The sequence below is a fragment of the Micromonas commoda genome, chromosome 4, assembly GCF_000090985.2.
Source record: "Micromonas commoda chromosome 4, complete sequence".
NCBI classification, from domain to species: Eukaryota; Viridiplantae; Chlorophyta; class Mamiellophyceae; order Mamiellales; family Mamiellaceae; genus Micromonas; species Micromonas commoda.
In genome coordinates, this window is record NC_013041.1 from 193,557 (window position 1) to 213,691 (window position 20,135).

The 20,135-nt window shown below is 67.8% G+C and overlaps 12 protein-coding genes across 12 annotated transcripts; 6 read left to right on the forward strand and 6 right to left on the reverse strand.

Moving 5' to 3' along the window:
- Positions 1–109: 109 nt before the first annotated feature.
- Positions 110–639, reverse strand: MICPUN_57558 (H+-or Na+-translocating f-type, v-type and A-type ATPase superfamily; the record flags this gene model as incomplete). The annotated part of the gene is made up of 3 exons (XM_002501568.1): positions 110–247; positions 313–461; positions 561–639. The coding sequence occupies 3 exons, from the start codon at positions 637–639 to the stop codon at positions 110–112; spliced, it is 366 nt and encodes a 121-aa protein (XP_002501614.1).
- Positions 640–1,207: 568 nt separating this feature from the next.
- Positions 1,208–2,334, forward strand: MICPUN_57559 (predicted protein; the record flags this gene model as incomplete). The annotated part of the gene is made up of 2 exons (XM_002501193.1): positions 1,208–1,382; positions 1,736–2,334. 2 exons carry the CDS (start codon positions 1,208–1,210, stop codon positions 2,185–2,187), a joined length of 627 nt encoding a protein of 208 aa, XP_002501239.1. The 3' UTR covers positions 2,188–2,334.
- A 12-nt stretch (positions 2,335–2,346) lies between these two features.
- MICPUN_99875 (protein arginine methyltransferase) lies at positions 2,347–4,677 on the reverse strand (the record flags this gene model as incomplete). Its single annotated transcript, XM_002501569.1, has 1 exon — positions 2,347–4,677. The coding sequence occupies one exon, from the start codon at positions 4,675–4,677 to the stop codon at positions 2,347–2,349; it is 2,331 nt and encodes a 776-aa protein (XP_002501615.1).
- A 953-nt stretch (positions 4,678–5,630) lies between these two features.
- Positions 5,631–6,497, forward strand: MICPUN_52673 (predicted protein; the record flags this gene model as incomplete). The annotated part of the gene is made up of 1 exon (XM_002501194.1): positions 5,631–6,497. One exon carries the CDS (start codon positions 5,631–5,633, stop codon positions 6,495–6,497), a length of 867 nt encoding a protein of 288 aa, XP_002501240.1.
- A 217-nt stretch (positions 6,498–6,714) lies between these two features.
- MICPUN_74778 (predicted protein) lies at positions 6,715–6,906 on the reverse strand (the record flags this gene model as incomplete). Its single annotated transcript, XM_002501570.1, has 1 exon — positions 6,715–6,906. A coding segment is annotated over one exon (192 nt), but the record flags the coding sequence as incomplete, so codon positions are not given.
- A 569-nt stretch (positions 6,907–7,475) lies between these two features.
- MICPUN_106839 (predicted protein) lies at positions 7,476–8,183 on the forward strand (the record flags this gene model as incomplete). The annotated part of the gene is made up of 2 exons (XM_002501195.1): positions 7,476–7,567; positions 7,692–8,183. The coding sequence occupies 2 exons, from the start codon at positions 7,476–7,478 to the stop codon at positions 8,068–8,070; spliced, it is 471 nt and encodes a 156-aa protein (XP_002501241.1). The 3' UTR covers positions 8,071–8,183.
- A 93-nt stretch (positions 8,184–8,276) lies between these two features.
- Positions 8,277–9,743, reverse strand: MICPUN_57564 (Drug/Metabolite transporter superfamily; the record flags this gene model as incomplete). Its single annotated transcript, XM_002501571.1, has 1 exon — positions 8,277–9,743. One exon carries the CDS (start codon positions 9,741–9,743, stop codon positions 8,277–8,279), a length of 1,467 nt encoding a protein of 488 aa, XP_002501617.1.
- Positions 9,744–9,977: 234 nt separating this feature from the next.
- MICPUN_57565 (predicted protein) lies at positions 9,978–14,237 on the forward strand (the record flags this gene model as incomplete). The annotated part of the gene is made up of 1 exon (XM_002501196.1): positions 9,978–14,237. One exon carries the CDS (start codon positions 9,978–9,980, stop codon positions 14,235–14,237), a length of 4,260 nt encoding a protein of 1,419 aa, XP_002501242.1.
- Positions 14,238–14,473: 236 nt separating this feature from the next.
- MICPUN_90454 (predicted protein) lies at positions 14,474–15,862 on the forward strand. Its single transcript, XM_002501197.1, has 2 exons — positions 14,474–14,663; positions 14,988–15,862. The coding sequence occupies exons 1-2, from the start codon at positions 14,519–14,521 to the stop codon at positions 15,623–15,625; spliced, it is 783 nt and encodes a 260-aa protein (XP_002501243.1). The 5' UTR covers positions 14,474–14,518; the 3' UTR covers positions 15,626–15,862.
- A 28-nt stretch (positions 15,863–15,890) lies between these two features.
- On the reverse strand, positions 15,891–16,726 carry MICPUN_57567 (predicted protein; the record flags this gene model as incomplete). Its single annotated transcript, XM_002501572.1, has 2 exons — positions 15,891–16,486; positions 16,648–16,726. 2 exons carry the CDS (start codon positions 16,724–16,726, stop codon positions 15,891–15,893), a joined length of 675 nt encoding a protein of 224 aa, XP_002501618.1.
- Positions 16,727–17,141: 415 nt separating this feature from the next.
- Positions 17,142–18,821, forward strand: MICPUN_99880 (predicted protein; the record flags this gene model as incomplete). The annotated part of the gene is made up of 1 exon (XM_002501198.1): positions 17,142–18,821. One exon carries the CDS (start codon positions 17,142–17,144, stop codon positions 18,819–18,821), a length of 1,680 nt encoding a protein of 559 aa, XP_002501244.1.
- A 95-nt stretch (positions 18,822–18,916) lies between these two features.
- Positions 18,917–19,975, reverse strand: MICPUN_52676 (predicted protein; the record flags this gene model as incomplete). The annotated part of the gene is made up of 1 exon (XM_002501573.1): positions 18,917–19,975. One exon carries the CDS (start codon positions 19,973–19,975, stop codon positions 18,917–18,919), a length of 1,059 nt encoding a protein of 352 aa, XP_002501619.1.
- Between the last annotated feature and the right edge of the window lie 160 nt (positions 19,976–20,135).

The following is a 20,135-nucleotide window of genomic DNA, read 5'->3' on the forward strand; positions in this document are numbered from 1 at the left end:
AATCCACTCGTGTCGGTTTCGTTAGCCTAAAGGTTTGATTACTTCGTCGGTTGCTGTGCGCGCTGGCGTGATGAGCGACGCCTTCGGTGTTTTTCTAGTTCGCGCGGCGCTACACCTCGGTGACCTTCGCCTTAAGCATCGCGGTCACCACGCCCTCGTTCGCCTTGCACTGCTCACGGATGGTCTTCACCTGTGAATCGGCATCCTGCGCCAGCTGCGCGCCGATCGCGCTCTTATCTCCGCTTTGCTGTGGGTTGGGGAAAGGCGATGGGGCGCGAAGGCGTCAGTTTCGGATTTCCAGTTTTAGGGCACCCGAGAGATCTGGGCGGAAGACGGGGATCTCGCCGGGTCCGTGTTCACCTTCGAGAGTTTTTCCTGGTACACCGCCTCCCTCTGTGCCCTGTAGGCCGCGACTTCCGCCTCCGCCTCCTCCTTGGCCTGCCTCAGCCTCGCTGTCTTCTCTGTTGTGGACGAGGGGAGATGGAGGGGTCGGATTCAGTGCGCGGAGAGAGCAGGGTCGTCGCGGTGCGGATGCGGGCGTGGAGTGCGTGGGTTCGTACCCTGACGAGCGGCGTTCACGATTGCCTGTGCCTCCTGCTCGGCGGCGAGGAGCCTCTGGATCCCGTCCTGAGATTCCATGGCTGCGCGTGCCCGGGTGAGAACTGTCGGTCTCCTCGAAGAAACTTCCCCTCGACGTTCGAAGACGAGACGCAACTGTCAAATTTTGCCGAAGTTATTACGGACTGTTACTGATACCGTTTGATTCAGAAAACGACGGTTCAGGCGCGTCCCGCCCTGCAAATAAACCATCGATCTTTCCGTAAGACTAAGAGTATGAACTTTCACGTCGGCGCATAAAGCGAATAGGACATCCTCAAAGCTAATTAAAAAAATTATGCGGAACCGTGACTAATTTTACATATGGCGGTGAAAGTTCCGGAAGGGCCGAGAAAAAAAAAAGAGCAGGCAGAGAGCTTTCCTTCCCTCTCACCAGTTCGTCGACGTGTTCCCCGCGGTCGACTGGTCATTGCTTGTCGCGTCCGTGTCGAAGCGTAGCAACCATGTCCGTTACCCTCAAGGCTCCCGTGAAGGTGGGAATCACGCCCGTGACGTTAGTCTTCCGAACGGTAGCGTTGGCGGTGCCGCGCGGGGTCGCTTCGCGCGTTCGCGCGCGCATCCCGGGGCACCCGCATCGCGCTAGGGTCCAATGCCGCACGATTTTCCGCGTGGTCGCTCACCTCCCGTGTCCCGTCCCTCCCCCTCGACTCAGGTGCTCTCCGGCTCCAAGAGCCAGTTCGCCGCCGGCCAACTCACTTCTAAGTTTCAGAAGATGGCCGTCGCCGCGCCCGTGAAGGCCGCCAAGGTCAACACCACCGTCGAGAGTGAGTGCCACCTCCCAGTCTCCAAGCGAGCGAGAAATCTTTTTATCCAGTGAGGGCGACAACCCTACGCCCTGAGCCGCGTCGGAACCCGCGGTCGAGACTCGAACGCGAGCGCCGAGGGGCGACGCGACGCGACGTGTGGATTTGGGAGACACGCATCGGTGCGAGATGCGTGTCTTTCGGGCGCTGAGGCTGCGCATTCGCCGCGTCGCGCGCCCCATGGCCCCCGTCCGCGGACTCGGCAAAGGGATAGGGTTCGGGTGCTGGCCACTGCCGCGCGTTGGAGTTTTTTCTGTGTCTGACGTCTGGAGCAATCCGCTGACCTCTCGCCTCCCCCCTCCTCGAACCATCAGGCATCCAGGGCAAGTCCGGCCGCAAGTGCATGCTCACCGGCAAGAAGGCCAACAACGGCTGGACCGTGTCCTTCTCGCACATCCGCAACAAGAAGCTCCAGGGTGTCAACCTCCAGTACAAGCGCGTGTACTGGCCCGAGAAGCAGCGCTACGTCCGCCTGCGCATCTCGACTTCCGCGATGAAGTCCATCAACAAGATCGGTCTGGAGGCCATGGCCAAGCGCGCGGGCCTCGACCTGGAGTCCCTCGCCTACTCCGACGCCTCCGCGGAGCGCAGGGAGTGGCTCGTGGAGAACGGCGCCGAGCCTCAGCGGAAGAACAAGCGCGCGCCCAAGGGTCCCAAGCCGGTTTACATCCCCAAGTGGAAGGAAGCGCAGATGAAGAGGAAGGGCATGAACGTCGAGGCGGAGACCAAGAGGTTCGCCGAGCGCTGGGGCATGACCGTCGCGTAAGAATGGAGAGAAATACGTGAGATACGCGCGAGGTGTAGCTTTTAGGTGGGTGACGGCGAGGCGACGAGTGGAGGTCTCGAGAGGGAGGATTTTGATCAGCCCGTGTTGATAAGCCAATTCTTTATAACAGCAGAGATTGCACGCAAACTCGACTTGATCTCAGCCCATCATGCGGAGGCAAAAGTCCGAGCCGGACTCCGCGTCGAGCCCGAGGTCGTGCGGCCTCGCGCCCGCCGCCACCGCCGTCTCCGCCATGGTCCGATATTCGACCGGGTTTTGCACCAGCGTCGGAGCCATCCGATGGTTCACCGCCTTGACGCGCTCATGCTGCACGCCCCACGACGGGTCGTACAGGGGAACCCCCGTGCGTCTCATCCCTCGCTGCGGGAACCTCGCGTCGTCCACGGCGAAGGTGATGGCGTAGGTGTCGTGACTGGCGACGAGCGGTAACACGTCGCCAACCTGCACGCTCATCTCCTCGACCCACTGCACCGCCTGCTGCCAAGTCTGACCCTTCGTCCCATCGTGCGGGCTGGTGCTCAGGACGTTGTTCTCGTCCAGCCGCAGCTCGAACCAGAACGCGATCGCGTTGAAGACGCCCGGGTCGGTCACCGCTACGTCCTTCGCGACGTGACCCGGCGTCAGCGTCTCGGGCCCGATCTGCGCAAAGTCAAAGTCGAAAACCCTGAAGGGCTCGCCGAGCGGACGCCAGTCCCCCTTGCAACGCTCCAGGTTGTGACCCTCGTACGTGTCCCTCCACCGCCACCGGTTGCTCTGCTTCATCTCGAACGCCCCCAGGTCGCCGCAGGTGACGGTCGATATCCTGTACTCGATGGGCTGCGCAAAGACGGTCGCCGAAGCCGGCACCAGCGTCGTGTCCGGCCTCAGCAGCCGGTACCGGGCGTTGGCGAGGATGTGCAGCGCGCCCTCGCCGATCAACCCGGAGTCGAACACCTCGTACACCATCAGGTCAACCTTGCGATCCAGCTCCGGGACGGATCCGTCCGTCTTGATGAGGCCGCCGCCGCCCTCCGCCGCCTCGCCCGGCACGGGCTGGAGCCCCCGCGACTCCTTGGTGAAGACCCGCCTCACGTCCCTGTTGAGGCACAGGACCTTGTGCGCCAGCCCGTTCATGCACACGTTCTCCTCGCCCGCGTCCACCATCGACGGTGTCTTCTCGACCGCGGCGACAAAGTCCGCGCCCGCCCGCGCGGCCATCATCGCGAGCAGACCGGAACCGCTCCCGGCGTCGAGCGCGTCGATTTTACCGCCGCTTTTCTTACGCCGGTTCACGGCGGCGACGATGGCGGCTTCGTACGCGTCGTTGCGGCCGGCGTCGTTGAGCATGTCGTAGTGCCACTGGGGTATGTTACTGTGCCGAGGGCGGGTCGGGGGCGGGTCGGACGTGAACAAGATCTGGCCGGCGTCGCGGCGGACGCGAACGGTCACGGGCGGGCCGTTTTTCCCGACGGGGAGCTCGTCCAGGTACTGCACAGCCACGCCCCACGACTCGGCGTCGGACACGAAACGGTCGAAACGGTCGGAGCCCGAACCGTCACCACCGACCGCCGGGGGCGTCGCCGACCGGAGCCATTGGTTCCCGCCCATGTCCAGCTCGAACCAAAACGCCACCGCGTTCCACACCCCGTCCTTGAGCGGCTTCACCTCGATCTTAACGTCCGACTCAAACGCGGCGGCGCCGCCGAATTTCTCCTTGTCCTTGTCCTTGTCCTTGTCCTTGTCGTTCCCCTCGTTCGTGTCCCCTCGCGCCGCCGCCGCTCGCAACCGCGCGGTGAGGTCGATGTCGGCGACTTCGAAGTGTTCGGAGAGCACGTCGTGGGGCTCGTCCGCGAGGTTGAGGAATTTCGCCGCCTGCGGGTGCCACCGGTACTGGTTCAGGCTCCGGAGGTCGAAACCGCTCACCGTCTCGGTCCGCAACGAGAGCAGCGCCGCGCGAACCACCACGCGGCCCGGGACGCACACCGCGTCCGGTGCCGCGAGGTTCGTACCGACGTGGTCGATGGCAGACAGGAGGCCGAAGCCGAGGCACGAGTGGTCCATCAGATCGGTGATCACCACCTTGCATCGCTCGGTGACGTTCGCCTCCTTTTTCTTCGACGTGGACGAGTCCTCGCAAGAGTCCGCGGCTTTAGGGTTAGGAACCACCTTGCACATCTCCAGCTTCTGGTCGATCATGACGATGGAGGGTTGGACGCGCGGGTTCTCCCTTATGCACTGCTTGGCCATGCGGTAGTGGAACCTGCTTCGATCGACCGCGAACACGGTGCCGAATCCCGCGGCGGCTGTCGTCATCGCGAGCACCCCGCCGGCTCCGTTGGCCACCGCGAGCGCCGGTTCATCTCCGACCGTTTCGAAGACACGAACCGCCGCCGCCGCGTACGCGTCCAGACGGCACCGATCCCTCAGCGCCGGCAGCGTCTTCTTCGGCGCGTCGAGCTCCGCGGCGGCGACGGCGAAGTTGAGAGCCATCGCCCTTCGCTCGTCTTTCATGAACCGTCTTTTATCCGCCACGCGGGCTCGCATTAAGGGCAGGTACGTCGGACGCCACTCGTAGTCCTCCACGTCCCACTCGTATCCGCTGTTCTGCTGGCGCCACGCGCTCAGTATGTTCTCCCGCGCGTCCGCGCGTCGTGCGACGCGCAGCCTCTGCGCCAGATCCCGCCGTTGCGACTCGACCTGCGCCACCACCCGTCCGGTTTCCTCCGCGGCGAGCTCCGTCGCGGCGGCGAGCCGTTCGGCGATGTCTTTGCTCCCCGGCGCGAGTAAATCCGCGCGCTGGAACGACCTCGCCGCGGCGATCCACTCGCCGAAGCACGCGAGCGCGCATCCGAGCCGGTAGTGGCCCTTGGCCCATTCCGGGTCCAGCTCGACGCATCGCGTGGCGTCGAGTAACGCGCCGTCGTGTTCTCCGAGCGCGAGCTTCGCGGCGCTGCGGTTGCCGTGCAGGACGGCGTCGCCCGGCGCGCCCGCGATGGCCTGGGTGTACATTCGCACGGCGTCTCGCATGCGTCCGGCTTTGAACGCGTCGTTGCCGCTCTTCTTGGAGCGGTCCACGGCGAACTGGACGAGCTCGGGGTTCGCCTTGAGATCGTCGATTGTCATCTTGGACGACGCCTCGATGGACGCGATCACCTCGGGCGGGACGTCGTGCCCGATCTGGATCGACTCGTCGCGCCGGGGCATGGCGAGCGCGTGGTTTGGCGTGATGGACCGATGCGATGGTGCGCGGTGGGTAGTGGGCGGGGGCGCGCGCGACGGGGGCGGCAAACCCGGCGACGCGACGGCAACGCGCGGGAGGCGAGCGGGCGGGCGTTACGATCTGTGCTGGTATCGGCCAGCAGTCAAACATTTCAAAATCGCGGGCCCCCCACCCACTCTCACCACTGCCCCGGACGCCGCGGACGCAGACGAGGGAGTCGAACATGGACGATCCCGAGCTCAAGGCAAAGGCACGCGATGTCTTCACCGCGCTCACCGCCAACGGCGCCAGCTTCACCGAGTTCCTCGACGCGGACTTCAGCGCGTGGCGCGTCTTTTTCCGCGGACTGAAGGAGCTGAGCAACGACCAGACCAGCGCGCTGGGCGAGCTCGCCGCGGGCGGCTTCCTCGGCAGGAACGACATCACGATGAGCAACTGGGGCAAGAGCGTGAAGGAGCGGTCGGAGCTGTTCAAGGAGGAGTTCGATCGCTTCATCGGCCTGCCGGAGGTTCGCGGCGCTCTGGCGAAGGACCTCGGGATGGCGTCGCAGGCGCCGCCCGCGTCGCCCCTCGCGGCGATGCGCGCGGCGGCGTCGCGCGAGGCGTCCCCCGCCAAGGAGAACGCGGGGGACACCGCGAATGACGCGGCGCGGCACCGAGGAACCGAGCACTCGCCCGCCCGTGCGATCGACGGCGGCGACGGGCAGGGAGCGTCGGCGCATCATCACGGGTCCCATCATCCCAAACCGCCTTCGCCGCCGCGAGCCGCCCCGCATCCGATGCCCCCGGCGATGATGGCGAAGACCCCGCTCCGCCCCGACGCCGCCGTGGAGGTGGTCACCAACCCGTCCGCCGCGGCCGTCGTCGTGGACATCAGCGCCACGCACGTGCCCGTCGAGCACCACCGCGAGAGGATCATGGCGTACCTCTCCGGCTTTGAGAATCTGCTCGCGTCGCTGCGGGTCAAGACGGATGCGCTGGCGAGCGCGCCGCTGGTGGACGCGCCCGCGGCGGTGGAGGAGCTCCGGGGGCGGCTAGACGTGGCGCTCGAGCGAGTGGCGGGGATGATCGCGGAGGAGTCGGGGGCGTGAGGAGGGGTCCGCGGAGCACCTTCCTTTCGGGACGGACGGGCGAGTCGCTCGGAAAGCAAAAGTTTAATCATTCGCCCCGTGTAACACAACCAACTCATCGTCAATCTAACGCCCGTCACGACTATCGCCCGTCCGCGTCGTCGTCGGGTATCGGGTCGTTTATGCCCGGGTAGTCGTCCCACGACCCGGCGTTGAACGCCACGGGCGGCCATCGCGGCGGGTCGTACCCTTTCCCTCCAAACGGCGTGCACCGAGCCAGTCGCCAAAAAGTGAGAAGTGAACCTTTGCCGGCGCCGAACGTCCTGAACGCGTCCATGGCGTACTGGCTGCACGTGGGCACGAATCTGCACGCGGGCGGGGTGAGCGGGGAGATCTGCGTTCGGTAGAACCTGATCAACGCGAGCGCCAGCGCCACCACCGGGCCGTCCGCCCGATCCTCCCCATCCCCATCCCCAACCCCAACCCCGTCCGCCCCGTCCCGCGGTGTCCTCGCGACATCGTCCCCGTCCGGCTCGCCCCCGTCGTTCACGTCGCCGTCCGTCGCCCTCGGGGATACGTGGATGACGTCCTCGCGTCGTCGCCCCGGCGCGACGCGGGGTTTCCGCCCCCGCGCGACGCGAACGCATCGAAGGCACGCGGTCGTCGTCGTCGGTGCCAAGCGACGGTGCCGCCCTCTACCCCTCCCGTCAGATCCGCGCGGCGTCGCGGACCCGAGGGCGCGACGGCCGGACGTCGACGCGCCGTCGATCCGACGGGTGAGTCGCGGCGCGACCGCGAGGCTCGGAACCGACGCCATCGCCGTCGTATCTCCCGGCGCCGCGGGCCTCGTGCTCGCGGAAGTGAAGAAACGTACCGAGCGCCGCCCGCGTGGTTCGCTGTGCAGACACGATGAAGGAGCCGCGCCTGACTGCGTGCCGTTGCTTTGGGTCATCAGTCCGCAAGCGCGTCGCGCGGTGGGGGGGGATGAGTCCACTGGGAATGGGCCCGCCGGCCATCATAAGCAGCCCGGCGCTCGTCTCCGCGCTTCTGGCGTTCACGGTGGCGCAGGTGGCCAAGGTGTTCACGCACTGGTGCGCGGCCCGTCCCGTCATCCAACCCCCGACCGCGCCACCAATTACCCCCAAGATCCCCCCCGCCTTCCTGCCAAACGCGCTGACATCCAACGCCGCCTCCCACCGACGATCGACCGCGCAGGCACACGACGGGTAAGCTGGATTACGGCCGGCTGGTGGGTAGCGGCGGGATGCCCTCGTCTCACACCGCGCTCGTCGTCGGCCTGACCACCAGCGTCGGGCTGAAGGAGAGCCTCGACTCGTCCATCTTCGCGATGTGCCTGGTGTTTTCGCTCGTGGTGATGTACGACGCTACGGGGGTGCGGCTGCACGCGGGGCGGCAGGCGGAGGTGCTGAACCAGATGATCATGGAGCTACCGGCGACGCATCCGGCGAGCGAGTCCCGCCCTTTGCGGAACTCGCTGGGGCACACGCCGCCGGAGGTTGGCGTCGGAGCGATTGTCGGCCTGGTGGTTGGGTACCTCCACTACTCCATCTGGATCACGCAGTGGGGACCGTGAACGCGGCGGCGGTCGCGCGCTCGACGCGGCTCGACGCGCGCCGAGCGGTGACACGTCGTTCGCCATCGTATTATTTCATTAGCCGTTTAATCCGCACGCAGCACACTAGCGCGAGCGTGACGCTCTACCCGCTGCGGGCGTCGAAAGCCAAAATTTATTTGGTCGCCGTTTGGTCGCCGTTTGGTCGCCGTCTGGTTGCCAAACGATCAGCTGGATTTATTCCCGCGCGGCGCCGCCCTCTTATCGCGACGCCCGCGTCGCCCTCCGTCCGCCACCATGACCGCTCCGGCGACGATGGCGAACCCGCCGGCCCAACCCATAGGCGCCATCCTCTCGCCCATCATCGCGAAGGCCCACGCCGCGCCCCACAGCGCCTGGGTGCTGATCAACACCTGCGCCTCCGCCGCCGCCACCTTGGCCTGCGCGATCGTCTGCAGCCAACTGCACGCGAAGCCCGGTCCGACGGCCAGGAACACGACGCGTCCCCACGTCGTCGAGTTATCACGCCACGGAAACGCCTCTCGAGCGATGGGCACGCTCCCTGTGCGGCCGCGCGAGAACCGCCCTCGGCGAAATCCCATGTGCTCGGATCCACCGCGAAAGAACCTCTCGTCGAACGCCCACCAACACGCGTAGCACGCAAACATCAACACGTTCCGCCATATCACCAAAGGCGCCACCGGGAGCGTCCTCGCGTGCTTCGATATCCGGAGCAAAAACGTGGCCCAGACGACGGCGCCGGCGAGGATCAAACCGTCGCCCAGCGTCGTGTCCGCGTCCTTGGCGTCCTCGTCTAGGGCGGCGGAGTAGTCGGAACTGCCGGGTGTCCTGGAGGAGACGATGAGCGCGGTGCCCAGCACGCACGCGGCGGCGGATGCCCACGTTCGTTTGGCCACCGGCGTGCCAAACGCCGTGGCAAAGAGCGGGACGACCACCGTCGACGTGGTCGCGAGGAAGCTGGCGCGCGTGGCGCTGCTGTGGTCCACTCCGCACGACTGTAACCCGACGGTGAGCGCGTGCAGCGCCGCGAGCTCGGCGGACGCGGCGAAGAGCCTCCTCTTCGTCGATCGTTCGCGGGAGCGCGCGGCGGCGGCGGGCGCCCTCGTCGTTGGTGGCGTCGTCCGCGCGCGTCGTGATCCGCCGCCCTCCGAGTCGCTGCCTCGTCCCTCGGCGTCCCCGCCGCCGTTCGTCGCGACCAAGCGTCGGCCGCGTCTACCCTCGCCCCGGAGCGGCGTGCGCGCGTTCGGGTATCGATCCCTCTCCCGGTCCTCGTCGTCGTCCTCGTCGTCGTCGTCGTCGTCTGGCTTGCCGTCGCGCGTTGGAGTGTTTTTCTCTCGCGATAGCCGTCGCATGACGAGGTGCTGCGCGACGCACATGGCGGCCGTGATGGCGCTCCGGCTCACGTTGAGCTCCGCGGGCGTGGGTGTCTCCCAACCGTCTTCGCTCGTCAGCATCAGCCGCATCGTGGGGTGATACGAACCCCAGATGGCGGCGGTGGCCATCAACATGGATTCCGGCGAAACGTTCGTAACCCCGAAGGTCCACCGCGCGCGGCGCGCGCGTGTCGGTTTGCCGAGGTCGAGGCGCCTCGCGACCGACGTCCCGATCGACGCCGGTCCTGGTCCCGCGCCGACGTGGGTGCGACCAACCTCCACGTCCTCTTCCGTCCGCATGGTGGCGCGCCGAGCCGATGCCAACCGAGGTGACCGCACGCTCAACCCGAACTTTGTGCTGACGCACAGTTTGGCATTTGCGAATATGGGTCCTGCTGATGTCTCTATGGACAATCAGTCAGAGTAACCTGACTTGGAGAAGAAACCACCGAAAACCAGCAGCCCAACGCACACATTTTTCCTCGGCAGCGTCCCAGATGGTTCAAATTTTGCGGAGGCACGACCGCAGCCACGATGGCGAAGGTGGCGGGCCTCTCCGAGGAGCTCCGCGCGTTGGACGCGGAGTTGCGCTCCTTGGGCGGCGGAGGTAACGCCGCGATCGCGCCCGCCGCGGTTTACTGCAGCGTGTGCCCCGCGCCCGTGCGCTCCGCGACCGTGGGCGGTGCGAGTCGGCACACGGACGGAAGAAGAGGCGACGACGAGCCCGTGCCGGCGGTCGCGTTGCTGCCCGGCGGCGACGGCGTCGCCGTGAGGGACCCGAGCGACGATACCTCGCAGGAGCCCCGGCGGTACAGGATGACCGCCGCGTCCGACTCGGGCGACGCTCCGGACGAGCTCGCTCGCGACGTGTGCGACTGGCTCATGCGGGGCTTCGACGCGCTGGTGGTGACGCACGGACAATCGGGCACGGGCAAGTCGCACGTGACCTTCGGCGGCGGCGGCATGGGCGTCCACCCGTCGCCAACCGGCGGCTTCGACAAACCCGGCGTCATCACCAGGCTCTTCCGCCTGGTGTTCACGCGGGCGGCGAGGGAGGAGGCGGCGTGGAGACTCGCGGAAGATGCCAGGATGCACGCGGGTGCACCGGAGTCAATCGCCGACGAGGTTCGACACAGGTTCGGCGTATCGTGCTGGGAGATGTCCCCGGACGGCCGCGTCGTGGATCTCCTCGACCCGACCGGCGACGCCCGTGGCCTCGCGCTGGCGTCCAGCGCGAGCGGGCTCGGCGACAGGTACGGCGATATCCCGAGCGGCGGCGGCGGGGAATCGAATCGCGGAACCTCATCGTTTGAATCGTTTCGAGCGTGCGCCGTGGAGGTATCCACCGCGGAGGAGGCCGAGGCGGTCCTCGCGCACAGCCGCCGAGCGTCCGCTAACTGGACGCTGCCGCGGATGCGTGCGACGGCGGCATCTGACGGGTCCCGTGACGGTCCCGGTAACGGTCTGTCCGTCGCGCCGGGACCGTGGGCGGGCGCGGCGGCTCGAGTGCGATCGAACAGGTCGCACGCGTTCGTGCGCCTGACGGTGGTGAGGGAGCCGGAAGGGGTGGTGAGCGAGTGCCACGTGTGCGACCTCGTGGGTGCCAGGGCGCTCGGGTTGGCGGAGCTGCACGACGGTTCGTCCGACAGGTCGAGCGTCGAGGGCGACCGCGACAGGCGAGGCGCCGCCAGGCAGTTGCTGGCTTTCTCCAGGGTGGTCGACGAGCTCTCCAGACGGGCGCCCAAAGACGGCCCGGACTCCTCGGAGGGCGCCAGGGAGTCCATCACCGCGCGAGCCGTGCGCGGGGCGCGGGATTCGCGGCTCACTCAAACCCTCGCGCCCCTCATGGCGTCGGGCGCGAGGACCTTCATGCTGTGCACGGTGTCGCCCCTGCCCGACGACCACCTGGACACGCTCAACACCCTGCGAGTCGCGCAGAGATGCGCGAGGATCGACGCCGCGTGCGTTCGCAGAGTCCTCGCTCCGGAGCACAGAAGGGCGCTGCGGTCGAGGTTCACCACCCTTCGCGAGGCGGTCGCGAGGGCCGACGCGGTCGCGGACGCCGCGCTGGTATCCGCCGCGAACGCGGGGGTGGTGTCGACGACGGAGGCGCTGGCGAGAGCGGCGGAGCGAGCGGAGTGGGGCGACGTCGTTTCGGATCCGCCGGGTGCTGGCGTCGTTTCGGATCCGCCGGGTGCTGGCGACGTTTCGGATCCGCCGGGTGCTCGCGAGCCCCTCCTGAGCCCGATCAAGGCTGCGAGGATACCCGCGGGCCTGATGCCCGGTCGCACGCCTCCGAGGACGCGACCGTCGAACCTCATGCGGGAATTCATGGAGGACGTGCCCGAGTCGTTTCGACCGGCGGACGAGTCGGTGACGACGTCGTCGATCGATCGCGACGGGGACGGGGACGACGGGCGGGGGGAGTCCTCGGCGGAGCTCGGCGCCAGACTCGCCGCGCTGAAAGACGAGTTCACCGCGATGTACGCCGCCGTCGACCACGGCCGTCGCGAAGGGGCGGTGAATGTCGCGGCTACAGGGGGCGAAGATCAAACGCGAGCCCGGCGCGAGGGAACGGGGCGCGCGCCGGACGACGCGCAGAGGGACGAGCGCAGGCTGAGGCGGACCCCGCCGACGAGCCCGGGAAAATACGTCGGCAATCGCCGCGTGAGGTGGCCCGACGATTCAGACGCCAAAGACGCCCACGACCGTTACTTTGACGAGAAAGAGAACGTCCCGATCGCGGCGGAGGACCCCAAGCCGCGCCCGCCGCCGCCCAGCCGCGGTCCGATACCCACGAACCCCGAGGCTCTGCGTTTGGAGGTTGAGGAGCAGCGGCGGCGGTACGACGCTTTGCTGGGTATGTTGCACGCCGAGGAGTCGGCTCGTTTAAAGGCGGAAGAAAAAGCCGCCGCCGTGGCGCACGACGCCGCCGAACGCGTGGTGGCCGCCGAGGCTGCCGCCGCGGACGCCGCGCGCTCGAGCGTGGAGGCGAAGGCTCGCGTCCGCGCCATGGAGGACGGCACCGATTACGCCGAGATTTTCGCCCGGTACGAGATGGACATCGACGCCCTGGACCGCGAGTGCGCCAGGCTGCGGGAGGAGGCGTTCTTGGCGCACGTGGCCACGCAAGGGGACGTGGACACGGGCGGTGACGAGGCGTCGCGCGTTCTCAACGCCAGCGCGGACGTCCAGAGGCGCGTCGGGGCGCTGAAACGCGCGCTGCGAAAGAGCGAAGAGAGGGTGGACGAGCTCGAGCGAACTTTGTCGGAGCTCCGGCGGCGCGAGCGGCTGATGGACCTGCACTCCAGGCAGCACGACGACCAGATCCGTCGCCTCCAGGCGCACGAGCGGCAGATCGTCGCGCTGCGAGCGGAGCTCCAGCGCTCGCAGCTCTCCGCGGCGAGGAGCGAGGCCAGGCGCGAGGAATCGCAGAGGGACGCCGCGCTCGCTCGAGCGAGGGAGAGCGGGTTGCGGGAAGATAACGCGCAGCTCGCCGCCGAGGTGGAGCGCCGCGGGCGCAAGATGCGCGCGTACGAGAACCGGGTGGACGAGCTCGAGCAGGCCAGGCGCGTGGGCAGGCCGGGGGGTACTAAAACGACGATAAACTCCGCCGCGAGCGACTTCGCGACGCGAGGCGACTACGACGCGATCCAGTCGGAGCTCGAACTCCGCGACGTCGCCTCGCAGCTGAGACGCGCCGTGCCCCCCGGGGCGTCCGCCAGGGCGGACAGGCTGTTCGACGCGCTGTACGGCGAGCTGGACACGCTGCTGAGAGGGACGCGGGGAGACGAGGGTAACCTAGGGGGCGCCGAGGGGTACGCGGGTACGGACGGCGGGCGGCGGGAGCCGTGGCGCGATTACCTCGACCCGAGGGCGTCTTCGTACGGCGGAGATGGGAGAGATCGATCGTCGTCCGGAAGCCGTCCGGAAGCCGTCCGGAAGCCGTCGAGCCCGAGCCCCGAGCGGCTGAACCGCGCGATGGCGGCGCACGTCGAGCGCATGGCGCGCTCCAGGTCACCGGCGACCTCGCCGCGACGGGAGGAAGGCCGGCCAACGGGAGGGGAACCTCGCGGGCGATCTCGCACGCCCCCGAGGGTCGTCCCCAAGCGTCTCACCCTCGCGCGTAAAGGCGCCGATCGGACGCCGAGCGGACGCCACCACGACGACGACGACCCGCTCGCGCTCGCCGCGGAGGAGGCGGCCGGACGCGGGTACGGACACGGACACGGACACGGACACGGCGGCTCGGGGGGTGCCCACTCGAGCCGACGACGCGTCGCCCACCGTTCGCCGTCGCCGTCCCCGTCGCCTCCCGTTTCGCCCCGCGCCGGTTCGCTTCCCGACTACTCGTCCGTGCCCGGCGGGTACGTCCCCGGGCAGCACAGCGCGGCGAGGGCCGCCGCGAGGGCGGGTTTAGGGGGCGTGACGCCTTCCGCGTCGCCGCGAGCGATGGCGAAGACGCGAGGTTCTCTCGACGCGGACGCGGTCCGCGCGCTCGAGGCGGCGGCGCGCTCGCGATCGCCCGAAGAGGGAGGGACCCCCGGCGCGACGTCGCCGAGGCGAACGGACGGGCTCTCGCGAGGGGGCTGGCAGTCGGGGCCCCTGGCGCCTCCCCCCACGGATGATCGCGCAAATCGCCACGTGTTGGATTCGTACGCGTCGATGCTCCAGTCTCCGGGGACGTACGAGACTGGGGCGCCGCCGTCGTCGCTGGCGAGGTCGCCGCCGGGATCTCCCAGGCCGTTCTATCCCAGCGGGCCGACGCCGCATCCCGACGGCGGGTTCCGTTAGCGAAGGTATCGGCTGCGAGTGGCCGTTTTTCGAGCGAGTCCGTTTTTGTCATTAAAAAAAAGACCCATTTCCGAAACGCTAACCTAAAGGAAAAGGAAAAAATCGTATGGCGAACAGTGAGGGACCAGTGAGGGAAGGGTGGCGTCAGGAAATGATGACGTGGCCGATCCTGCGATTGGCAGCTATCCACAGGTGAAGGCGAAAAGGGTCGCGCTGCCGTCCACCCACACCGACGCCGCACACCGCAGCGAAGGACCCACTTTTGGAAACAAAGAACGAAGATGTCTTGCATCTCTGCATCCGCCGCGACCTGCCGCGTGGCGCCCGCCGTCCGCGGCCAGCGCTTCAACAAGCGCGCCGCGACCGTCGCTCCCAGGGCCCACAACAGGCGCGCCCTCGCCATCCAGGCCGCCGTCGACCTCAACGGTGCGCGCTCCACCGCGCGTCTCTGCTCGTTTTGGATCCCGATCGGGCGCGGGATCGAGCTGCGTGATCGACGGGCGCCCTCCATCGCCGCCCCCGCATCGCGTCGCGCCCTCCGCGCGCGCGATCCCGCGCGCCGCGTCGTCGCCGAGGAGCATTCCATCGCACCTTTTTTCACGCCTTTTTCCCGGCGCCCCGATCTGGCCGCCCCGGCTCACATCCGTGCCTCCCCCCGCGTGCGCCCGCTCGCACCCCACGCGACACCACTCCTTCGACGAACAACATCGTCTGACCCCCCCCGTCCCCTTCCTCTTTTAACTCAAACAGCGGTGACCTTGGCCGACACCAAGCGCAAGTTCGTGGAGTCGTACCCTTACCCGATCCCGTCCATCTGGTCCGTCGCCGTCAACGAGCTCCTCGCGAACCAGCACTTCGTCCGGTACAGCACCAGGTACAGCTACTCCAAGCTCTCCTCCCTCGGATTCGTGTCCGTGTACGACCAGCTCTTCGAGGGCTTCCCGTCGGACGAGGAGAAGGCTAAGATCTTCGACTGCTTCGTCGAGGCGCTCGGCGAAGATCCCGAGAAGTGCAGGAAGGACGCGGCGGAGCTCGCCAAGTTCGCCAAGGAGGCTGGCGGCGTCGACGCGCTCCTCGCGTCCCCGGTCCTCGCGGAGATCAAGTCCAACGGCGAGGCGAACAAGTTTGCGTACTCGCGCTACGACGCAATCGGACTCTTCCGCATGCTGGAGCTGGGCGGCGCCACGGAGCCCGCCGCGCTCGAGAAGCTCGCCGACGCCGCGGGGCTCAAGCTCAAGAAGGTGAACGGGGATCTCGGCATGTACAAGGGCCTCCTGTCCAAGCTCGCGGCGGCGAAGGAGTTGCAGAAGGAGATCTTCGAGAGGGAGAAGAGGAAAACCGCGGAGCGTCTCGCGAAGAAGGAGGCCGCGAACGACGCCACCGCGTGATCGGAGACGAGTCGGAGATGCGAGATGGATGATTCTTTTTTTGTCTCGGTCGCCCGAGAGGTGGGGTTGGTTCGATCGAGGGGGTTGGTTGGTGGTTCGAGGGGTTTGGCTGGGTTAAGGGTGTAAACCCGTGTACATTCCCGGGGAGATCGGCGGGAAAGACCGTCCGTCCGGGAGGCTCCTTAGTTTGTTCGTTTAGGCACGCTGCTCAGAAATATTATTACCAGAACATCATCGAATGTGGGACCACGCACCCACGCCGACGTCACGACAGACCGGACGCCGACCTCAGCGCCTCGTCCAGCCCCTTGAGCTGATTCACCCTCGCCGCCACCTCCGCCGCAATCTCTCGCTCGTATCGCTCCGCCCTGCCCAGCTCCCGCATCTCCGCCAAGAACTCCTCCCGCTCCTCAATCTCGCCCACGATCGCGGAGAACATCTCCTCCATCTCCTGCACTCGCGTCTTCCGCCTCGGCGGTGTCGGCTCGAGCGTTCGCCCATCGCGGGCCATCTCCGAGAGCCTTCGCGGCGGCGGCAACGTCTCCTTCCCGTGAAGCTCCATCCGCCGCTGCAGCCGCGCCTTTTCCGCGTCGTTATCGCGCCCCCGCGGGACGCCTCGGCCCGTCCACGGCTCCGGCGCGCGCGGGTTCGCCGCCGCGATCGCCTCCTTGGTGCGTATCCCGGACGCGAACCGATCCGGCGGCGCGTGATCTGGTCGACGTCTGCCCACGACTGGGACGACGACGCCTCCCGGGTTCCTGCGATGAAATCCAGGCGCCTTTGGAGGCGCGGCTGCCACCGAACCGGTGGCGAGGAGGCCCGCCACGGTTCGCCTGGACGCGCCGCTCGCCTCCAACGTCTCTGCGCGTAGCGCGCGGGTGGGTGTCGTTCGACGTCAGCGGCTCAGCGGATTGGACGGTTCATGGAAAACCGGGCGGGGCAAAACGGTCGTTGACCCTGAAGGGCTGAGTTCTCGTCGCGCGGGGATGGTTCGTAGTTCGCGGTCGGGGCGGGCGTCTCACCCCTGAGGAAGGCCTCCGTCTCCTTGGAGAATCCCCGTCGCTTGCCGCCCGGGCCGGGACGGGGTCCGAACTGACTCATAGCCCGCGGGCGGGGCGGTAGAGTGGCGGAAGAGCGGGCGGGAACGGCGTGGTGAAAAGCAGAGCTCAGAAGAGCCCGAGAGCAGAGTGACGTGCTGTGAGCAGGTGAGCGCTGAGCTGGCGAACAATTTTATTCCTCCGCGCCGCGGCACACCCGCCTGCGCACCTTTGGACTCGCGGCATAGGACACCGCCGCGAGCGATGAGTTTCATCGAGGGCCTCAAAGCTATCCCGGCGGTGCGCGTTCGCCCCGCCGCGCGCGTTTCCGCTCCGTTTCCCGCGCGTTCCCGACCCTTCCCCCCCGCGTTCAGAGGGAACCGCCCGTCAAAGAATGCGTCGCCGACCGCGCCCTCCCCTTCCGTCCCTGCCCCGATCCCACCCAGGACCTCGCGGCGGTTCCCACGCGCGAGGGCAAGATGCGCCGCGCGGGGCAGCTCGCCAAGATCGTGCTCGACGAGTTCACCGGCGTCCTGAAGATGGTCCCCTACGGCATCCGAGCGATGCGCACGCACAGGTCGCTGCCCGACGCGCGGGCCCCCGCGGGGAGGGACGGCGTCAGCATCGCGCGCGACGTCCGGTACGCGGACGCGCCGCGCGCGGTCATGGACATTTACCTACCGGGCGGCGTGTCCATCGACGACGCCGCGCGCGCCGTCTCCGAGACCGTCTCCGAGACCGTCTCCGAGTCGACCACCGCCACCCCGCGGGATCCGCCCGCCGACGATGACAAGCTCCCGGTGGCTCTCTTCGTGCACGGCGGCGTGTGGGCGGTGGGCGAGAAGTGGCAGTTCGCGCCCATGGCGTCCAGGCTCGCGGAAGAGGGCGTGGTGACGTGCGTCGCCACGTACACCCTCTTCCCCAAGGCTCGCGCCGACACCATGTGGCGCGAGGTCTCCGACGCAATCACGTGGACCCTCGACAACGTCGACAGGTACGGCGGCGACGCCGACCGCGTCACCTTGCTCGGGCACAGCGCGGGGGCGCACATATGCTCCATGGCGCTCCTCCACAGGTGTGGGGTCACTTCGGACGTCACGGCGTCGAAGGACGTTACGGGCGTTACGGTTGACCGGCGCCAGCCCAAGTGCTACGTCGGCCTGTGCGGCGTGTACGACGTCGCTCGACACTACGACTACGAGGACAGCCGCGGGGTGGCGCTCGTGAGCACGATGGGCCGGTGCATGGGAGGCGCGGGTAACTTCGAGCGGTGCTCGCCGCTGAGGGTGCTGAGGGCGAACGCGGAGGTCGTGGGATCGAATCCGGCGTTCCAGATTTGCGCCGACGCCGACGCCGAGGAGCGAAGGAAGGAGCGAGAGCGAGCCGAAGCCGCCGAGTCGGCCGCCGCCGCCGAGTTGGCCGCGTCGATCGCCGCGACGAAGAAGAAGGAGCACCACATCGAATGGGCGCCGATGAGCATGGTCATGGACACGGACGGCGACGGCGACTTGTGCGTCCCCGTCGCGGACATCGTCGAGGAAGCCGCCGCCGTCGCCGAGGCTCGGCTCGTGGATTTGGAAAAAAAATCAGACGACGGAGCCGCCGACGACGCGGACGCGACTCGGGGATCGAACAAATCGAAAGACTCCGCCGCGACGTCACACACGGTGACGCCGGTACCCGGCCCGCCCCCCGGCGCGCTCGCCGGCGACGACGCCGCGCGGATGTCCGGGTTCTGGAGGCTATCCGGAAGCTCTCCCGGAACTGACGGACCCGGACCGAACGATGCGTCTTCGTCGGCTCCCGACGCGTCCGCCATCGCCGCGCTGTCCGGGACGAACGCGCCGGGATGCTTCCCGCCGACGTACCTCCTCGCCGGGTGCGCGGATCACACCGTGCCGTGGTTCGAGTCCGCCGAGTTTCACCTCGCGCTTCGCGACGCGAACGTTCCGTCGCGCCTGTGCCTGTACCTGAAGGAATCGCACGGCGAGTTCGTCGTCGGCTGGCGGCCAAAGCCCAAGCCGAACCCGGTGACGAAGACGAGCGCGTGGGGGGACGACGCGCCGGTGAACGCTTGGGGGGACGGCCTGGACGGCGACCTCGAGGCGCGGGGTCTCAGCGCGCACAACCGGGACGTCATCAGGATAATCAAGTGCTGACTTGATTTAAGTGTACTCCAGAAATTAAGCGCGAGCGGCGCGACTACTCTCACGAAAACAAACCGCGCCTCGTTCTCTCACGAACCGCCGTTCGCTCACTTCCCCGCGAGCATGTCCTCGAGCCCCTCCGGATCCGGGCCCTCCTCGAGGTCGCCCATGTCCTCGTCTCCGTCGCTTCGTTCCCCGCGGCCGTCGCTTCCGCTCGCGTCAACCTCCCCCTCCTCGGGCGCCGCGTCGTCGTCAATCGGCGCTCGCCCGTTCGCGTCGTTCCTCCCTTCGTTCCCCCCTTCGTTCTCGTCGTCGTCGCCGGCATCCTCCGGCGCGTTCGCCTCCGCCTCCTCCAGCTCCCTGGTCGCCTCCTGCAGCGCACGCTTGAGCCGCTCCACCTTCTCCTCCGAGTTTGCGATTGTCTTGTCAAACTCCTCGGCCACCTCCTTCGCGGTGACCTCGACGGCGGCCTCGGTGTCCTTCGTGTGCGCCTTGGGCCTGTAGAAGACCCTGGGGCGGCCGCATTCCTTGCTGGTGCGCGCGCATCCCGCGGTTTTGGCATCCTTCTCGAGACGCGCCGCGCGTTTGACCTCCAGCTCCTTCTCGGCCACCCTCAGATCGATCTCGGCGGTTCGCCTGTGATCCCGCGCCCTGCGAAGGGCGTTCGACGCGAACGACTCCTGCCTGAGCTTCTCGCTCACCTCCCGGGCCTTGGTCTCGGCCTGCTCGATGACGGAGCGGCGCTGCGCCGTCACCGCGGCCACCGCCTTCTCCTCGTCGCGGTGCCGCTTGAGCGTGCCGAGCAGTCCCGCGAGCATCCGCCGCCCGCGCCGCTTCTCGCCCTCGTCCTTGGCTATGCCCGGCGCGTCCTTCGGGCGCGTGTCGACGCTGGGGGCGGACGCGTAGGCGCCCGGCGGGGCCGGCGCGCCGCCGTCGCCGTTCACGTCGCCGTCGCCGTCGAGGGAGGTCCGTTGGCGCTTGCCCGCGCGGCGGTCGTCGCGATCCTCGCGATTCGGTCCGATCTGAAACCGCCCGCCGCCCGATCCCCTGTCGCCGTGCGGTCCGCCCCGGGGATGCCGGTTCGCCGACTTCCGCTGGTGCAAGTCATGCTGCTCGCCCTTGAGCGCGTGGAGCTCGCGCTTCAGCGCCTCCAACTCGGACGCCATCGCCGAGTCCGGCGGTTCGCGGCGCCGATTGTGCCTCAGATCTGGAAGGGCGCCCTTGAAACCTCTGCTGCGATCGACGGGAAGACCTTGGCGCGGTTAAAGTTCCGGACACAGGTACCCGCTCCGGCACCCGTGTGACGCGCGGTCTCACGCCGCCGGC